General features: G+C 37.8%; 1 protein-coding gene across 1 annotated transcript in view; it reads right to left on the bottom strand.

Annotated features, from left to right (window-relative positions):
• Nucleotides 1–6,639: 6,639 nt before the first annotated feature.
• Nucleotides 6,640–18,738, bottom strand: part of DDX54 (DEAD-box helicase 54) — a 138,741-nt gene continuing 126,642 nt past the window's right edge. The window contains exon 20 of the mRNA XM_053702164.1: nt 6,640–7,503. Within this exon, the coding sequence (XP_053558139.1) occupies nt 7,253–7,503 (251 nt within the window). The 3' untranslated portion in view covers nt 6,640–7,252. The remainder of the gene's footprint in view (nt 7,504–18,738) is intronic.

Raw genomic sequence — 18,738 nt, 5'->3', positions numbered from 1 at the left:
AGCAATCACGCTTCCTAGGAAAAGCTGGCAGTTTGGATAAAAATGCTGCGAGAGAATTATCCATTACTGCCGCTAACTGTTGCATAGTAATAGTAATTGGTGCGCTAGATGTACTGGGCATCGCTTGCGCGGGCATAGCTGGTGTTGACACAGAAGGAGGGGATAGCGGGCTATCCTCACTACCTTCAGCTAAAGAATCATCTTGGGCTATATCTTTAAGTGCGATTGTACGGTCCTTAAGCTGTTTGGACGGTATGGCACACTTCACACATAAATTTAATGGGGGAACCACCTTGGCCTTTGAACATACAGAACATAGGCTATCTGAAGGGTCAGACATGTTTGACAGACTTAAACAGAACTTCAATGCAATAAAAATTATTTTTGACAAAAACGTTACTGTGTCTTTAAATAATAAAAGTGCACACTTTATTACTGAAACATCAAAAAACCATCAAAGAAACATCCGATTTTAATGAAATTTTCACCACAGTGTCTTAATGCTTTGAAAAGATTGCACAAGAATTTTCAGACCAATTAACCCCCTAATGCCCAAACCGGAGCTAGTAACAGCAGTTAACCGGTTAAAAACCCTACAGTACTATGCCACAGCTTCTACTGTGGCCTTTACCTTCCTTAGGGATTATTTAAGTAGGAAATAAGCCTCTCTGAAGTCTTTTCTGATGCCTCTGGACTCCCCACGTGAAGCTGCATGAACTGCCTACTCAAAACAACTGCGCAATTGAGGCGCGAAAATGAGGCCTCCTCCCTCTTCATTCCAGAGTGGAGGGGCCTTTCTGACTAGATTAGGTGGCCAAATAAGTGCCAGGCGCAAATTAAACCCCAAAAGTGTTTTAAAGTCTGAAAAAACACCTTATTTACAGTGAAAACATGCTAACAAGCAATCGATTAAGCCCACAATAGTGTCAACCAGCATAGAGCCCTTAATATAAGCCATCATTTTATACAATGTCTAAGAAAAATGGCTTACCTATCCCAGAGGGAATTTCTGACAGTCTTCTAGCATTACATGGTCTTGTTAGAAAAATGACTGATCATACCTGAAGCAGTTAAGCCTGCAAACTGTTCCCCCCAACTGATGTTCTCTGGTATTCAACAGTCCTGCGTGGGAACAGCAATGGATTTTAGTTACTGGTGCTAAAATCATATTCCTCTCAGCAGAAATCTTCATCACTTTCTGCTGCAGAGTAAATAGTACAAGCCGGCACTATTTTAAAATAAACTCTTGATAGATGAAATAAAAAACTACAACTAACACCACATACTCTTTACCACCCCGTGGAGATGCTACTAGTTAGAGCAGCAAAGAGAATGACTGGGGGGGGCGGAGCCTGAGGGGAGCTATATGGACAGCTCTGCTGTGTGCTCTCTTTGCCACTTCCTGTAGGGATAGAGAATATCCCACAAGTAAGGATGAAGCCGTGGACAGGATACACCAATGTAGGAGAAAACTCCCTTCCCCCCAGTGACAGTTGAAATAATACAATCCAACTGATAACCAAATAACTTATTACCTTGGAAAGAAAGAGATAGTAATCTAGACTTAGATACCATGTCAGCATTCCAATATTTGAGCCACAAAGCTCTTCTAGCTAAAATAGCTAAAGACATAGATTTAACATCAATTTTGATGATATCAAAAATGGCATCACAGATAAAATGATTAGCATGTTGAAGCAAGCGAACAATGCTAGACAAATAAGGATCCATTTCCTGTTGTGCTAAACTTTCCAACCAAAAAGTTGATGCAGCTGCAACATCGGCCATAGAAATGGCAGCCTAAGAAGATGGCCAGAATATAAATAAGCTTTCCTTAGATAGGATTAAAGTTTCCTATCTAAAGGATCTTTAAAAGAAGTACTTCTTCCCTATGGAATAGTAGTAAGTTTAGCATTAGTAGAAATAGCCCCATCAACTTTGGGGATCTTTTCCCAAAACTCCAATCTAATTGCTGGCAAAGGGTACGATTTGAAGGAATAAAAGTAGTACCAGGCCTATTCCATTACTTAGAAATCATATCAGACATAGCATCAGGAAAAACCTCTGGAGTAACCACGGGAGGTTTATAAACAGAATTTAAACGTTTACTAGTTTTAATATCATGAGGACTAGTTTCCTCAATATCCAATGTAATCAACACTTCTTTTAACAAAGAACGAATATACTCCATTTTAAATAAATAAGTAGATTTGTCAGTGTCAATATCTGAAGGATATTCTGAATCAGATCCTCATCAGAGGAGGATAATTCAGTATGTTGTCTGTCATTTGAAATTTCATCAACCTTATGAGAAGTTTTAAAAGACCTTTTACATTTATTAGAAGGCGGGATGGCAGACAAAGCCTTCTGAATCGCATCAGCAATAAAATCTTTTATATTCACTGGTATATCATGTACATTAGATGTTGAAGGAACAACAGGCATTGTACTATTACTGATGGACACATTCTCTGCATGTAAAAGCTGTTACATACCACAGCTTGAGATATAATCTCCACAAATGCACTTAGCTTTGGTAGAACTGTTATCAGGCAGCATGGTTCCAACAGTGATTTCTGAGACAGGATCAGATTGAGACATCTTGCAAATGTAAGAGAAAAAAACAACATATAAAGCAAAATTATTAATTTCCTTATATGGCAGTTTCAGGAATGGGAAAAAAATGCAAACAGCATAGCCCCCTGATATAAAAAAAAGGCAAGAGGCATATAGGAATGGGGTTTTAAATAATGAAACTATTTGGCGCCAAGTATGACGCACAACACAAACTGAACATTTTTTGGCGTAAAAACATCTGGAAATGACACATTCGCGTCATTGTAGACGCAACCTTATGCAAGGAACTCGGCGTCAACTAAGACGCCGGAAATGACGATTTTGCATCATCGGAAGTATCTTCGTGCCAAAAAATTCTCACGCCAAAAATGACACAAACGTTAGCATTTTGCGTCCTCGCGAGCCTAATTTTGCCCGCGAAATTTAATGAAAAAGCAGTCAATTGAAAAAAAGACTTAACGCCAGGTAAGAAAAATATTTTCCTAAATATGTTTTTCTCCCAAATATGAAACCGATAGTCTGCAAAAGGAAATATACATAAACCTGACTCATGGCAAATATAAGTACAATACATATATTTAGAACTTTATATTAATGCATGAAGTGCCAAAACATAGCTGAGAGTGTCTTAAGTAATGAAAACATACTTACCGAAAGACACCCATCTGCAGATAGCCAAACCAGTGCTGAAACAGTATCAGAAGAGGTAATGGAATATGAGAGTATAGCATCGATCTGAATAAGATGAATCTCTACGACCGATAACAGAGAACCTATAGATCTCCCGCAAGGAAAACCATTGCATTCAATAGGTGATACTCCCTTCACAACCCTCTGACATTCACTGTACTCTGAGAGGAATCAGGCTTTAAAATGCTGAGAAGCGCATATCAACGTAGAAATCTTAGCACAAACTTACTTCACCACCTCCATAGGAGGCAAAGTTTGTAAAACTAAATTGTGGGTGTGGTGAGGGGTGTTTTTATAGGCATTTTGAGGTTTGGGAAACTTTGCCCCTCCTGGTAGGATTGCATATCCCTTACTTCACTAGCTCATGGACTCTTGCCAATTACATAAAAGAAAATTCTAATCACACAATAAATACATGCACTTTATAACACTGACCAGGCATTGCAATGCCATATTCAAAGAATGTTATTATGTGAACAGAGTTTCCAAGGCGTGCAAAACACAAAAACATAAATCTTTATCAATTGTTTCCATGTTCTCCGGAATGGTTTATTGCTTTTCACATAAACTCTTGACACTGACCTGTATGTAATAGCTACAGTACATTCCAAAGCGAGGAAGCACAGAATGCATCTCAGAAGGCTATATGCGTTACGTGACGGCTATGAGGGATAACCTGTGGGCGGTGTCTGAAATGTACAATACAACACGGAAGGTTTCATTCACATTACTAACAGGGATCATCTAAGGGTTTATGTTTGTGCTCGCTTTCTGATTGCGCACAGAAATATCTGAAACTGCTTAATTTACAAATCCTCAGTAAAAGTCCGATGACTAAATATGCCATATGTATAAAACTGCTAACCGGAGCAGTGTTAATAGTAATATTTGGGGACAGTGGGGAGTAAGTCTGGACAGATACTGAAATGAACTCAGGCCAACTCTAAAAGAACTGTGATCTCTCAAACACAGTCCCGTAGAAGGTCAAGTAAGTCTAAGGTGGATGATAGAGTGGCGCACAAGGCTAAGTTCGTAAATCCAATATATAATAGTGATAAAAACCAATATCCTTACCAAAAATTATATATATACAATATACACGCTGTTATTAAGCACTAAAATAGACGTAAGATCAGTAAAATCATTTAATAGTCAATTCACAAACTTAGAATAAAACAGATACGTTATATAAATATACATATGATAAAAACTAATACTCAATAAATCAATTGGGGCAGTTAATAGTGCATAGAATTTAAAAATAATCTGTAAGATGTGGCCACATCGTCTAAAATCTAGTATTAAATGCTAGAACCTGTCAATTAATAAGATGTTAGATACAAGATCATAGATACACAATGTACGATAAAAGGTGATACGTTTTGGAGGATGTTAGTACTCTAAAAAAAGACGCTAGATATAAGGAAAGAACGCTCACAAATATAATGAATATATATATAGTTAAACTTCTGCTTGTACTGGAATAATAAATGATAAATGATATCAATCCGGCAAATTAGTTTGTAAAAATTCAAGTTTCCCTTTTTGTGCACAGACAATGAGTGGCAAATAAACAAGTCACCAAGAGCAAATTTGATAGTGGGTAGTTCATATATCCTAGAATCTCAGGAATGTGGGTCTTTTCCAAGTACTTATAAGTAAAATGCTGACCGGTCAGATAATTTGAAACTCCAAAAAATGATAAAGTATAGTTGGAATACAATTCCAACTATACTTTATCATTTTTTGGAGTTTCAAATTATCTGACCGGTCAGCATTTTACTTATAAGTACTTGGAAAAGACCCACATTCCTGAGATTCTAGGATATATGAACTACCCACTATCAAATTTGCTCTTGGTGACTTGTTTATTTGCCACTCATTGTCTGTGCACAAAAAGGGAAACTTGAATTTTTACAAACTAATTTGCCGGATTGATATCATTTATCATTTATTATTCCAGTACAAGCAGAAGTTTAACTATATATATATTCATTATATTTGTGAGCGTTCTTTCCTTATATCTAGCGTCTTTTTTTAGAGTACTAACATCCTCCAAAACGTATCACCTTTTATCGTACATTGTGTATCTATGATCTTGTATCTAACATCTTATTAATTGACAGGTTCTAGCATTTAATACTAGATTTTAGACGATGTGGCCACATCTTACAGATTATTTTTAAATTCTATGCACTATTAACTGCCCCAATTGATTTATTGAGTATTAGTTTTTATCATATGTATATTTATATAACGTATCTGTTTTATTCTAAGTTTGTGAATTGACTATTAAATGATTTTACTGATCTTACGTCTATTTTAGTGCTTAATAACAGCGTGTATATTGTATATATATAATTTTTGGTAAGGATATTGGTTTTTATCACTATTATATATTGGATTTACGAACTTAGCCTTGTGCGCCACTCTATCATCCACCTTAGACTTAATAGTAATATTTGAATGTACTAGTGTATCCTAGCGTACCTGCACTATTAGTGCCCTGGGTAGGTAACATTATATAAGCATCAGAAACTTTCTTTGCAAATTATATCTGTGCGCTCTGATTGTTTTCATTACATGTCAATCTCCAAAGAGCTTGGATTCCAGTTGAAGCGCGCCCCTAGAGAGAGCATGCAGATTGAAATAACATTACATAAAACAATTTGATAGGTCACAGGGCTGGGTTAGACAGTTTGGGAGCACAACCCTTTTATCTGGGTGTTCCAAAGTAGTCAAACTGCAATGCTAAGAAGCGTATTATAAAAGGTAAAACTACTGTATATTTCACAAAAATTATTCAGTGTTCTCCTTTCCTTTACTTGATACTGCGCTATTGCTGCTAATGAGCTTTTTTACATTGAGTGAACTGGTCCTTTAAGGGGGATGTATCCACATGCATTAGACACTTTCACTAAATGGGAAACAATACTTATCAAGTTGCCTACCCCTCTCCAACGCCAATTAACATTCCCCTTCTGAATATATTATGGAGGAGACGCTTCTCAAAGTGGACGTTCTTCAAAAGACAGGGGAGGGATGAGAGAGAGGCTTCTTAATATTTACCTAGGTCTGACTTGCTTTGATCGCTTAGTTGATTTTTGGGGGAGACAAGTGTTTGATTTTTATATTTTAAGTTAAGGTTAATTTATCTTATGTAAAAGCAAAAATTTTAAGCTGCATATTGTTACATTTTACACCTCTTGGATGGACTACGCTTGTCTATCTCCATGTTACCCATCATTGTACCATTTAGAGAAGTGTACAACTTTTACCAATATGTAACAGTCCTATGCTTCTATAATAAATAAAGTTTAAATAAAATAAAAAAGCAACTACAGTATTAAAAATTACAAAAATAAATGGAGCTGTTTGGAAATGATTTAATACATTCCAGCAAGTAAAACTGGGCACACAAGGGGAGAATATTTTACGGTGAAAAGCCCCTTTAATTCCTGCTAAACGGTAGTGATACTTTAAGGCACAGAAATATCTCTCTCTGTACATAAAATACAGGTTTGTCGTTTTAAAGAAAAGAAAAATACACACAAACAATGTAGGGACAAAATCACTATGTACATTGTTTTGTCCTGTGCTGCTCATACTAGAGCTTTGTATGATATTGGGGTTTTTTCTCAACACGGTACACAGACTTATAGAAAAGAAGGCAGAGATTACACAGAGATACTGGATGAAAGAAGGTTAATTTGTTTGGCCAGGTCCATCATGCTGAGTTTTGTTTACATTTAAAACCCTGTTCCTCTACAATTAACTACTTACACCAGCAATGGTTCTTTTCATAATTTTCTGTATATTCCACTGATTAAAAATCCTGCTGACGTGGCACACATGCCAATAAAGAGTGTGAATACCTTCCTGGTTTGTTTAACCCATTGAAAAAGTGGTTACAACAACCTGAACCTTCCAAACAAGAAGCAGTGCATGTTGGACCACCACCAGTCAATAGAGTTGTCCTTGAGTTCTATCGCTTCATCTTCCCTTTCTTGAATCCGCTGCTCCTTCCTCTCCCAAAAGCTGATCTCTTCAGTTCTTGAGCCCGCTGCTTTGTTCTGTTCTTTATTTGCTTCATGCCTCCCCTCTGTAAGAATCTCTGCTTCTCCTGAATCTTTCGTTGCTTTAGAATCTGCTGCTTGTTACGCAGTTCAGAGCGGGGCTTCCCATGAGCACCAGGGGTCTCTGGTCGAGGAGGTCCACGAGAACCACTGCGTCCACCTATATACATGGAAGGGAAATATATAAGCACAGTACACCAAAAACCTGAATGCAAATCCTACAGGAAAATGTTACAGTGTTAAGATAATGACATCAGTTAGGATACTTCTCATTTTAAAATATACAAATAAAGAAAACTTCTTTCTAACCAAAAAAAAATATTATTCAACGGTCATAAAAGTGCAAAGAGAGAATGCTTTAGTTATGCTTTAGTTATATGCATGAAGCAGTACAATAATGCGTTAGTCAGCTCCAGGGCAGTAATGCACTACTGGGACCTAGCTAAATACATATGGTGAGCCAATGAGAAGAGACATGTGTGTGTAGTCACCAATCACCAGCTAGCTCCCAGTAGTGCATTATTGCTCCAGAGCCTGTCTAGCTATGCTTTTCAACAAAGAATACCAAGAGGACACATTTGATAAAAGTAAATTAAATGTTTCTTTAAGAATTGTATATTTTATCTATGAAATTTTTTTTTACATTTATATCCCTTTAAAGGCAACAGAATTATAAATAAATAAATAAAAAGACACATACCACAATTGTAATATTGATATACATAAGATAAGCTAATTATTTGAAAACTCAGACAAAAGCAAATGTTCCTGAATACGACTCATCCCTAAGGAATATACTGGTGAAAAGGGACACGCCTCCATCAAAATGAAGAATAAAAATAATAATAATTTGAACAGTACATTCTAAAAAAAATAATCTATTAATTGGATGCAAAAAAAAAAAAAAAATACCTAACAATACTTTATGGTTTATATTAATATTTAGTTGTCTCTACACTCTGGGTATTAGAGACACACATTTTCAACTGCATCTATAAACAATCAGGTCAGATTTTTCTTTAATGCAAAGACGATTGAACACTAACTTTATATTACTATTATTAGTGTTCTTAAAAATACACAATGTACATTTGAGATTTTGAATTCTATCCCTCAATAGATAGATTCTTCCGAAAGCTTGTCATTTTATAAATGTATAGTTAGTCCAATAAAAAAGTATCATTGCTCAATGTAATACTCTTGTTATTTTGAGATATATATGTAATTGGAGTATTTAAATTCACACATATCAGTTTAGGAACATAATGCATGTGTCTAATCAAGTGTAACTTACAATAATATGGTACATGGATTATAAGATATACATATATACATGTAGATACGTGTAAATATCAATTATAATTTTAGTGTGTACACTTCTATTTATAAGCTATTTCAAATTGATTTCATTTAAATTCACATATGTTTGTATGTTATTTGTTCATAATCTGATGTCAAACTTTAACAAATTTATCCAGTCATTTTTTGTCCATGATAGAGTCACAGCAATTCTGGTGATATGATACATTCAGTAAGGGTAATTCCGGGGTTAATGTTTTGACATGTTAATTGAAGTTTACTCATTGGATGTGATGCTGTTTATAAAGAGCCTATTCACCACCTGTTCTCCATGAGTGAACAAGTGCCCAAGAGACATGAAACGCGTATGATGTCACAGGAGGGTGATGTTCCCCCTGCTTTCCTTCTCTTTGTATGATTTTATTGGGCTGCTGTATGTGGTTTATGCTTTTAAACTGCGCTAACAAAGGAACTTTTAACTTATCCTGACCTTTGGAGTGCAGAGGAGTTCTTTGTGTATGTATGTATGTATGTATGTATGTATGTATGTATGTATGTATGTATGTATGTATGTATGTATATATATATATATATATATATATATATATATATATATATATATATATACATATACATACACATATACACACACATATATACATATATACACACACACACACACACACACATTTGACCTGAGGAACTATTGCAGATTGCTTCATCCAATTACTAGTGGGAATTCAACTCCTGGCTACCAGGGGGAAGCAAAGAACACCCCAGCAGAACTGTTAAGTATCACTCCCACTTCCCATAAATCCCAGTCATTCTTTGCTTTGTACATCGTAGGGTGTGTGTGAAGATGTATCTGAAGTTATCTGAAGGCACCTAGAGATTATCGACAATCTATTGCCCTTTTTATTCTGGCAATCTGAAGAGTCAGATGGCCATTTCTTCTATTTCCTTCCTAAGATAGGGAAAGTCCACGGCTTCATTCTTTATTGTTGGGCCACCAGGAGGAGGCAAAGACACCCCAGCCAAAGGCTTAAATATCCCTCCCACTTCCTCATTACCCCAGTCTTTGCCTTTTGTCACGTTAGGAGGTGGCAGAAGATTCTGAGAGTCCTAAAAAAGGGTATCTGCCCTTTGAGATAGGACTGGAGTTTTAAGTTGTCATGTCAAACTCTCAGTGAGAGTATTGATGAAGTTAGAGTCTGGAGATGCAGGGAAAGTTTTTCTGTGAAACCATCCAGACTACTGCTAACAGCTCCTAAGCAATCAGTGTTGCAGAGTTTTACTGCCTGCTTTCTCTCACTCAAGTCCATGTCAGGAGCGCTGCTATAAGACTGTCACACTTGAGAGGCTGAGTTTTGTTCCACAGCATGGATCTTAAAAGGTAAGATTGTTTCAATTTTTACACATAAAACGCTATAACAGGGTCACAGTGTGGCACCTTTATACCTTGATAGGATCCAGGGTTAATATCCTCTAAAGGGGTTTTATTGAACAGTTGGGGTTAACTAATCGGTGTATTAATTATTTTCATGCTGCTTTGTGTGATTTTTTTTCTGGGCTGATAGACTGTTTTTGGCTGGAACAAACAGGTTTCACTTTTAAGTTTCCATTTGTTTTTGAAAGTGTTGCACAGCTCCTATTACTTGCTGTACTTGTAATAACTATGTTAATTTCCTCCATTCTGGCTGAGACTTGAACCCGAGGAGAGAGTTGCCTCTGTTAACTGTCTGTGTCTAGGAGGTGGTGAGTGCCCCAGCCATTAAAGGTGCAGTTTTCTTTATTTAAAAGGGAAAAAAATGTTTTTATTTTTGTCCTTCTGTGGGTATACCCTGAGCTATGGAGGACTAACATTTTAGAAGGTACTCCCTTCTGTACTAAATCATACATGTTTATATTGTGAGGAGGCCGTGGTTTTCTCGCCCACTCAATTATGTTCCGCATGCCTTAACACCGTTATAAAATCTAAGGGCGACAAGCCTGTTAAGGCTCTTAGTCCCTCTGAGCGGTCTACCTCTCAGGACTCTGCATCTCGTGAGATTAATACCCTTGCTACATTATCCACTCCACATACAGTTCCCCGTAGCACATCTAATCCTCAATCCGGAGGAGGCCTTCTTCCTGGGGACTTTGCTGCGCAGTTACAAACAGCGGTGTCTGCGGCCCTCAGTGCATTACCTTGCTCTAACAAACGCAAGAGAAAGGTTAAACATAGCTCTCCTGACCCGGAGTCATCTAAATATTTATCGGATTTAGCTATTAGTCCCATTTATCAGATGATGAGTTAACCTCTGTAGCTTCAGAGGGTGATCTTTCTGGGTCAGAGTCCTTAGCGTCTAAGCCTCCTGCTGCAGATGAACCGTCCTTTAGATTTAAAATTGAGCACTTGCATTTTTTATTAAAGCAGGTTCTGTCTACGTTAGAGGTTCCAGAGGCCGCACTGCCTGAATAACCTATGATACCTAAATTAGAGCGATTACGAAGACAGGAAAGTTCCTTTGACTTTTCCTGTGCCGGTTAAGACGGCGAACATTATTAAGAACGAATGAGAAAGAATTGGTTCTTCCCTTTTCCCCCTCGTCTACTTTTAAAAAGTTATTCCTGGTCCCGGACTCTCAACTGGATTTGTGGGGCTACATTCCTAAGGTGGATAGTGCTTTCTCTACGCTTGCTACACGTACTACTATACCTCTTGAGGATAGTTCTTCGTTCAGAGAGTCGATGGATAAGAAAATGGAAACCTTTCTGAGAAAGAGGTTTCAACATATGGGATTTTTGTTTTAACCGGCGGCAGTCAGAATTTATTGAGGTGGAGTCTCCCCTCGAGGATATTCAAGACAGAATTAAAGCTAATTATTTTATCTGTGATGCAAACATGCAAATTATTTGTCTAAATGCAAAGGCCTCTGGCTTTGCGGTCCTAGCCCACTGGGCGCTCTGGTGGAATTCTTGGTCTGCGGATACGACTTCTTCTAAGTCCAGACTCCTTTCTCTTCCCTTCAAGGGAAAGATTTTATTTGGTCCAGGCCTGGACTCCATTATTTCTACGGTTAACAGAGGCAAGGGTGCCTTCCTACCGCAAGATAAGAAGAACAAGTCTAAGGAACGGCAATCTTCTAATTTCCGTTCCTTTCGTTCTGACAAATCCCAACGACAACAATCCTCCTCCAAGCCCAAGCAACCCAAGAGTACATGGAAGCCGGCTCAGACCTGAAATAAATCCAAGCAGAATAAGAAGCCCGCTGAAAACAAAATCGGCATGAAGGTGCGGCCCTGATACAGGATCGGATCGTGTAGGGGGCAGACTGTCTTTTTTTCAGATGCCTGGTTCAAGGACATACAGGATCCGTGGGTCCTGGAGGTAGTATCTCAGGGATATAAGATAGGCTTCAAATCTCATCCGCCAAGGGGCAGATTCCTTCTCTTGAATCTGTCTATCATACCAGAAAAGAGGGATGCCTTTCTAGGGTGCGTTCAGGATCTATCCTCCTTAGGAGTTGTTGTCCTATCAAAGAAAGAGGTTTGGGGTTTTACAAACCTTTTCATGGTCCCCAAGGAGGAGGGAAATTTCTGCTCAATTCTGGACCTAAAGTGCTTAAACAAATTTCTCAGTGTCCCTTCCTTCAAGATGGAGACGATGAGGTCCATCCTTTCTTTAATTCAGAAAGGCCAGTTTATAACCACTATAGATCTGAAGGACGCTTACCTTTATGTTCCAATCCACAAGGAACACTTTCAGTTCCTGAGGTTTGCTTTCCTGGACCAGCACTTCCAGTTCATTGCCCTTCCATTTGGCCTAGCTACTGCTCCAAGAATTTTTACAAAGGTTCTGGGGTCTTTTCTAGCCGTTGCCAAAACTCAGGGTATTGCAGTAGCCCCATATTTGGACGATATTTTGGTGCAAGCACCATCCTTTCATCTTGCGGAAGAATTCTCGGAGTCCCTTCTCAGTCTTCTTCGATCACATGGATGGAAGAAACTTGGAAAAGAGAGGGCCTTTCTGCTAGTTCTGAGGGGACAGATTTCGGCCCTGTCGGTTTTATTGCACAAGAAACTGGCTGAGTTTCCAGACATGCAGTCCTTTGTTAAGGCTCTGATTAGGATCAGACCTGTGTTTAGATCTGGGGCTCCTCCTTGGAGCCTAAATCTTCTTCTTCGGGTTTTGCAACAGGTTCCGTTTGAGCCTATGCATTCCTTTGACATTAAATTGTTATCTTGGAAGGTTTTCTTTTTATTGGCTATTGCCTCTGCGCGCAGAGTTTCTGAGATCTCTGCTTTGCAATGTGAGCCCCCTTATCTGAATTTTCATGCAGGTTTTCGATGTGATTCACGCTTTGATGTTCTATCTTCAGGCTACTAAGGAGTTTAGACAATCTTCCTCTTTGTTGTCTATTCGGGGAAGCGTAAGGGGCAGAAGGCTACTTCGACTTCCCTATCTTTTTGGTTAAGGAGTATCATCCACTTAGCTTACAAGACTGCGTGACACTGTCCTCCTGAGAGGATAACGGCTCATTCCACTAGAGCAGTGGCTTCCTCTTTGGCCTTTAAGAACAAGGCCTCTATGGATCAGATTTGTAAGGCGGCCACCTGGTCCTCCTTACATACTTTTTCAAAAATTTTACAAGTTTGATGTTTTTGCTTCGGGCTGAAGCAGCTTTCGAGAGAAACGTTTTGCAGGCTGTGGTGCCCTCAGAATATGGTCCGCCTCTTCCTTTTGTTCCCTCCCGTTATTCATTCAGTGTTCTTTGGAGCTTGGGTATAGTTTCACAACAGTAAGGAATGAAGCCGTGGACTCTCCCTATCTTAGGAAGGAAAACAATTTATGCTTACTAGATAAATTCCTTTCCTTCTGGATAGGGAGAGTCCACGTCCCCCGCACGTTTTTTCTTGTCTATGGGCGGCACCCTATTTATTTTATTCTTCTGGCACCATTTATACCCTAATGCTTCTCCTTTTCCTTGTTCCCTCGGCAGAATGACTGAGGTAATGAGGAAGTGGGAGGGATATTTAAGCCTTTGGCTGGGGTGTCTTTGCCTCCTCCTGGTGGCCAGGTGTTGTATTTTCCAACAGTAAGGAATGAAGCCGTGGACTCTCCCTATAATGAAGGAAAGGAATTTATCTGGTAAGCATAAATTATGTTTTTTCCTTTTGTTTGCAAAGTGTTTCGGTTGGCTTACAAGTTGGCTGGACAACAGCCTTCTGAAAGTTTTGTTTCTTTTCTCTAGGGCTGTTTCTACTCCTTCTGCCTTTTCACTTTGGCTGGGGTGTCTTTGCCTCCTCCTGGTGGCCAGGTGTTCTATTTTCCAACAGTAAGGAATGAAGCCATGTTTCTCCTTCTTCAGCCTTTTCACTGTGAAGTTTTTGTGGAATAGATCTGTGAGACGGCCTCTTGGTCCTCCTTGCATATTTTTTTTACTTATTAAGTTATAGGAGGAAAGTTTGTCTAGCAATGGTGCCTTCTGTTTAGGTACGCCTGTCTTGTTCTCCTTCCTTTCTATTCTGTGTCTTCTAGCTTGGGTATTGGTTCCCACTAGTAATTTAATGGATTCGTGGACTCTCAATGCCATTGGAAAGAAAACAAAATTTATGCTTACCTGATAAATTCTTTTCTTTCCTGGCATGGAGAGTCCATGACCCGCCCTTAAAGGGACACTGAACCCAATTTTTTTATTTCATGATTCAGATAGAGCATGCAATTTTAAGCAACTTTCTAAATTTGCTCCTATTATCAATTTTTCTTTGTTCTCTTGCTATCTTTATTTGAAAATCATGAATGTAAATTTTAGCAGCCAGTCCATTTTAGGTTCAGTACCATGCATAACACTTGCTTATTGGAGGCTGACATTTACCTACCAATAAGCATGCATAGTACAGGTTCTCAACCAAAAATGGGCCGGCTCCTATGCATCACATTCCTGCTTTTTAAATAAAGATAGCAAGAGAACGAAGAAAAGTTAATAGGAGTAAATTAAAGTTGCTTAAAATTGCATTCTCTATCTGAATCATTAAAGAAAAAAAATGTGTTTAGTGTCCCTTTTATTTATTTTTAAGACAGAGTTCGTCTATTTTGAACTTCAGGCACCTCTATACCCTTGTGTCATCTTTTCTTTCCATATTCCTTGGGTTGAATGACTGGGAGTTATGGGAAGTGGGAGTGATACTTAAAGGAACATTAAACACTAAATACATGCTAGATAGAATGATGCATTCAAAGAAAAGATTAGTCCATGACTAACATGTAGATGTATTTTTTAAAGTTTCATTAGTTGTTTAAAAAGTGACAAAATAAGTGTAAAGTTTTAGTGTCTATAAAACACTGGGAGCTGCCATGTTGTAACTTGTGTTACCTTCTCTGCTGTGGCCAATTAGGGACAGTTATACATAGGTCATTAGAGTGTGCAGCCAATGGTTGTGCTGGATTTAACAGTGTTCTGCACTTCCATTTCTAACAGGAACTGAAAAGCTCACAATTTCAGAATGGAATTACAGGCAAAGAGGACAAAATAAATAATGAAAGTATATTGTAGAGTTGTTTTATATATACAATTTATCATTTTATATTACCACCTCAAAGTGTTTAATGTCCCTTTAACAGCTTCGCTGGGGTGTTCTTTGCTTCCCCCTGGTGGCCAGGAGTTGAATTCCCACTAGTAATTGAATGGATTTGTGGACCCAGGAAAGAAAATAATTTTTCAGGTAAGCATACATTTTGTTTTTAATAATTAAAACCCAACTTTTTAGAAGGAAGCAAAGAAATGAAACAGTTTCAAACACATTCCTGCAATCTATAAACTGCTTGTGGAGTATATATTAAAGAGACTGTAAACGCCTTGATATTTTTAAATAAAATGTTATGTGTAATAAAACAGCTTTGCAATACAATTTTCATTTTTAGCTCTAAAAACTGAGCAAATTCTACACAAAGATAACACCACTGCTGACTTCTCAAGGCAAACCCCAATGTGTATCTTTCACTAATTGCCTTTAGCTGATAACAACTGCAAAACCACTTTATACTAACTTTATGACAGTGACTAGCCTAGTTATCTGCAGACTGAAGCCCAGATTGGCTCCTCCAAATAAGGCAAATGGTGGGTGGAGTTTGGCTATTGTATAATAATTGCAGTAAGAGGATGTTAAAGGGACACAAAATAAAATATGGGCTAATTTCATACAGAGCTTTTCATGTATACAAAGTTGCAATTGACATGCATTATTTATTTTGCTTTTAAAGCAGTCAAAAATGAGGAAGAAACTTGCAGTGCTTTTACTGCCTATGGAGATGATCGTCCTACACACTAGAGAGCTAGAGTTGTCATCAGTTCGCCAGATGTGTTCAGCTATCTCCTAGCAGTGCATAGCTACTAGGATACTAATATAAGTATATTGGAAAATTGTGTAAAATCACATGCACTATCTGAACCACGAAATAAACATTTTGGGGTTCAGGACTATTTATGCATCAGATTCAAAAAGATAAAGCAGGTTTTAAAAACCTCTGAGCTGTTCATTATTACTTACTGGCAAGTGACCCTTCTACCTCAAACTTTCATAATCATGGAACTATATAGAAGAGAAGATCTTACAGAAACAAACTAAACACAAGCAGCCTAAGAGGCAGAAACGCATCCCGATAACATTCTAAACGCTAAGGCGTCTTTCCCTGGAAGGTTTATTATAATTATAAATCATTTAAGAAATTGTAAATTACCCAAACCATTGCATGTGTGAATTGTGCATGTGTTCTGCTAAATATAAATTTAGTTTTTATCACTAGAGATCACTTTGCCCACAAATGCTACTGGTTAGACTGAACCTTCATATGGGAAGGTTAAAGTAGAAGCATTGTCAAGGGAAGAAAATTGTCCACATAGAACAAAAAGGATATTGTGGTACAAAGCTTATTAGATAAGTGGTCAAGCTATAAGAACATGCCATATGTATCCAAAGCAAATAAAAAAATATTGCAGGCAAATGATTTTCAGTTTCTCTGTAACCCCATAACCAGGTGTATGGTTATGAGAAAGAGAACAGAGACCTTTTTAAATGGCTAGCATGTGTGCTTACATGGACAATTAATAGGAAGGAGTATCTGAGAGGACATCAAGTTTGAGCATCAAGTGGTGAACCAACCAAAATGCAAAAAACCATGATGAATGAAATCACTCCCCCATCTTATAGTTTAGAAATAAGCTACTATGGAAATCTATTGGCACATGTTGCATTTGCTCATCAAGGAATAAGGGGTATATGCTATTTGGTTTAAGAAATATGTCACCCAGTCAATAGCAAAGGACGCATGGACACCTGCAGCTCTAGTGACTAGCAAACAGAGAGAGGAGTCATCAACATATTTAAACAAAACAAAAAAAGAGAAAAATAAAATAAAAAAAAAATGTATTTAAAGTGAATGTAAATTTTGATGCTAAAGTGCCCGGCTTTTAAAACTTTGATTAAAAACAGAGGCACTTTAATTCATCAAAATTTACATTTCACTCCTGTTGTGACAAAAAAAAAAAAAACTTACCTTTTAAACTTCACAGCAGCTCCAGCTTCCTCCAGTCTCACAAGCCATTTCTGATGTCAGAAAGGATTGATAGGTCATCCTCCAATCACAGCTTCCCCCCCGGGGATTCAGTGTCTGATTCACTGCTGTGATTGGAGGAAGCCGGATGCCTCATTTTAAACCCAGGAAGAGGCTTTGAAAAGGGTGGAGGAAGCTGGAACTGCTGTGAAGATTAAAAGGTAAGTTTTTTTTCACAACAGGAGTGAAATGAAAATTTTGATGAATTAAAGTGCCCCTGTTTTTAATCAAAGTTTTAAAAACCGAGCACTTTAGCATCAAAATTTACATTCACTTTAAGCAAATTAATCTCCAAAATGGTAAATATTGAGGCCTAGACGGAAGAGGAAGTGTCTGAAAACCTTTGATTTCCTAAAGTTTCTGCCATATCCAAGTAACAAGAAAATTTCAAAATAAGCATACAATTAAAGGGAAAACCAAATGTATGCTTACTTGATAAATTTATTTCTAGACACGGTGAGTCCACAGAATCATTAATTACTGTTGGGAATATCACTCCTGGCCAGCAGGAGGCGGCAAAGAGCACCACAGCAAAGCTGTTAAGTATCACTTCACTTCCCACAATCCCCAGTCATTCGACCGAAGGAAAAGGAGAGAAAGGAAATAACAAGGTGTAGAGGTGCCTGAGCTTTAGATAAAAAACTGTCTTAAAATAAGGATGGGCCGTGGACTCACCATGTCCATAAATAAATACATTTATCAGGTAAGCATAAACTTTGTTTTCTTTCTAAAAGGGATAGTAAACTCAAAAAAAATTTTTAATCATTTTTAGAACTTCAATACATATATTACATATTTGTAATATGTACCTATTATATTTTCAGCCTTTTTCTTGTTATTTGAGATTAAAAATTCTTATTGCTACAAACACACTTTTTCTCATTATGTATGCCCTATACCGATGTTCTACCCTAGGTAGAAACATCTTAGCGGCTCGCATGCGCATTTAATTCACTTGCCGGGTAACATGCGCATCTTGTTCCCTCAGTCCTCTCTGCTGCAGCGCCTCACTAAACAAGCGCTAAAAGCAGGGCGGACATGTGGATTGCGACATCAGCATCCACGGGAGTGGTAGAACACAGCGCTGAAGATGAACAGAAAGCACACATAGTAGCCACATGAAAATCCATTGAATATTAATAAAGTTAAGTACCCTTAGACTAACTAGCAAGTTGCTTTGATTTTAGGAAAAGGAACATAACCCCTAGACTAACGAGCATTTTTTAACCCCTCGAAAAATGTCTCCTATATTTAAATATTTTAATGTTTTAATATATTTATAAATTCAGTATACGTTTGTTCACAGGCGTGCCGCTATGATTATAAGCACTAGCAAATTCGGATATTAATAATTAACATCCCACTCACTATTGCTTATAATAACACCAAAAAAGGAAACTTGCGCCCCTATAGTAACTGCACGCTTCTGAAACCGGAAGCAAACAAAGACATTATCATGCAGTATGAATATTAAAATTAAATAGGCAGAACTGCTTCCCTATT

Source organism: Bombina bombina, chromosome 2 (genome assembly GCF_027579735.1).
Source record: "Bombina bombina isolate aBomBom1 chromosome 2, aBomBom1.pri, whole genome shotgun sequence".
Taxonomy (NCBI): domain Eukaryota; kingdom Metazoa; phylum Chordata; class Amphibia; order Anura; family Bombinatoridae; genus Bombina; species Bombina bombina.
This window is presented reverse-complemented; position numbering and strand designations above follow the sequence as displayed.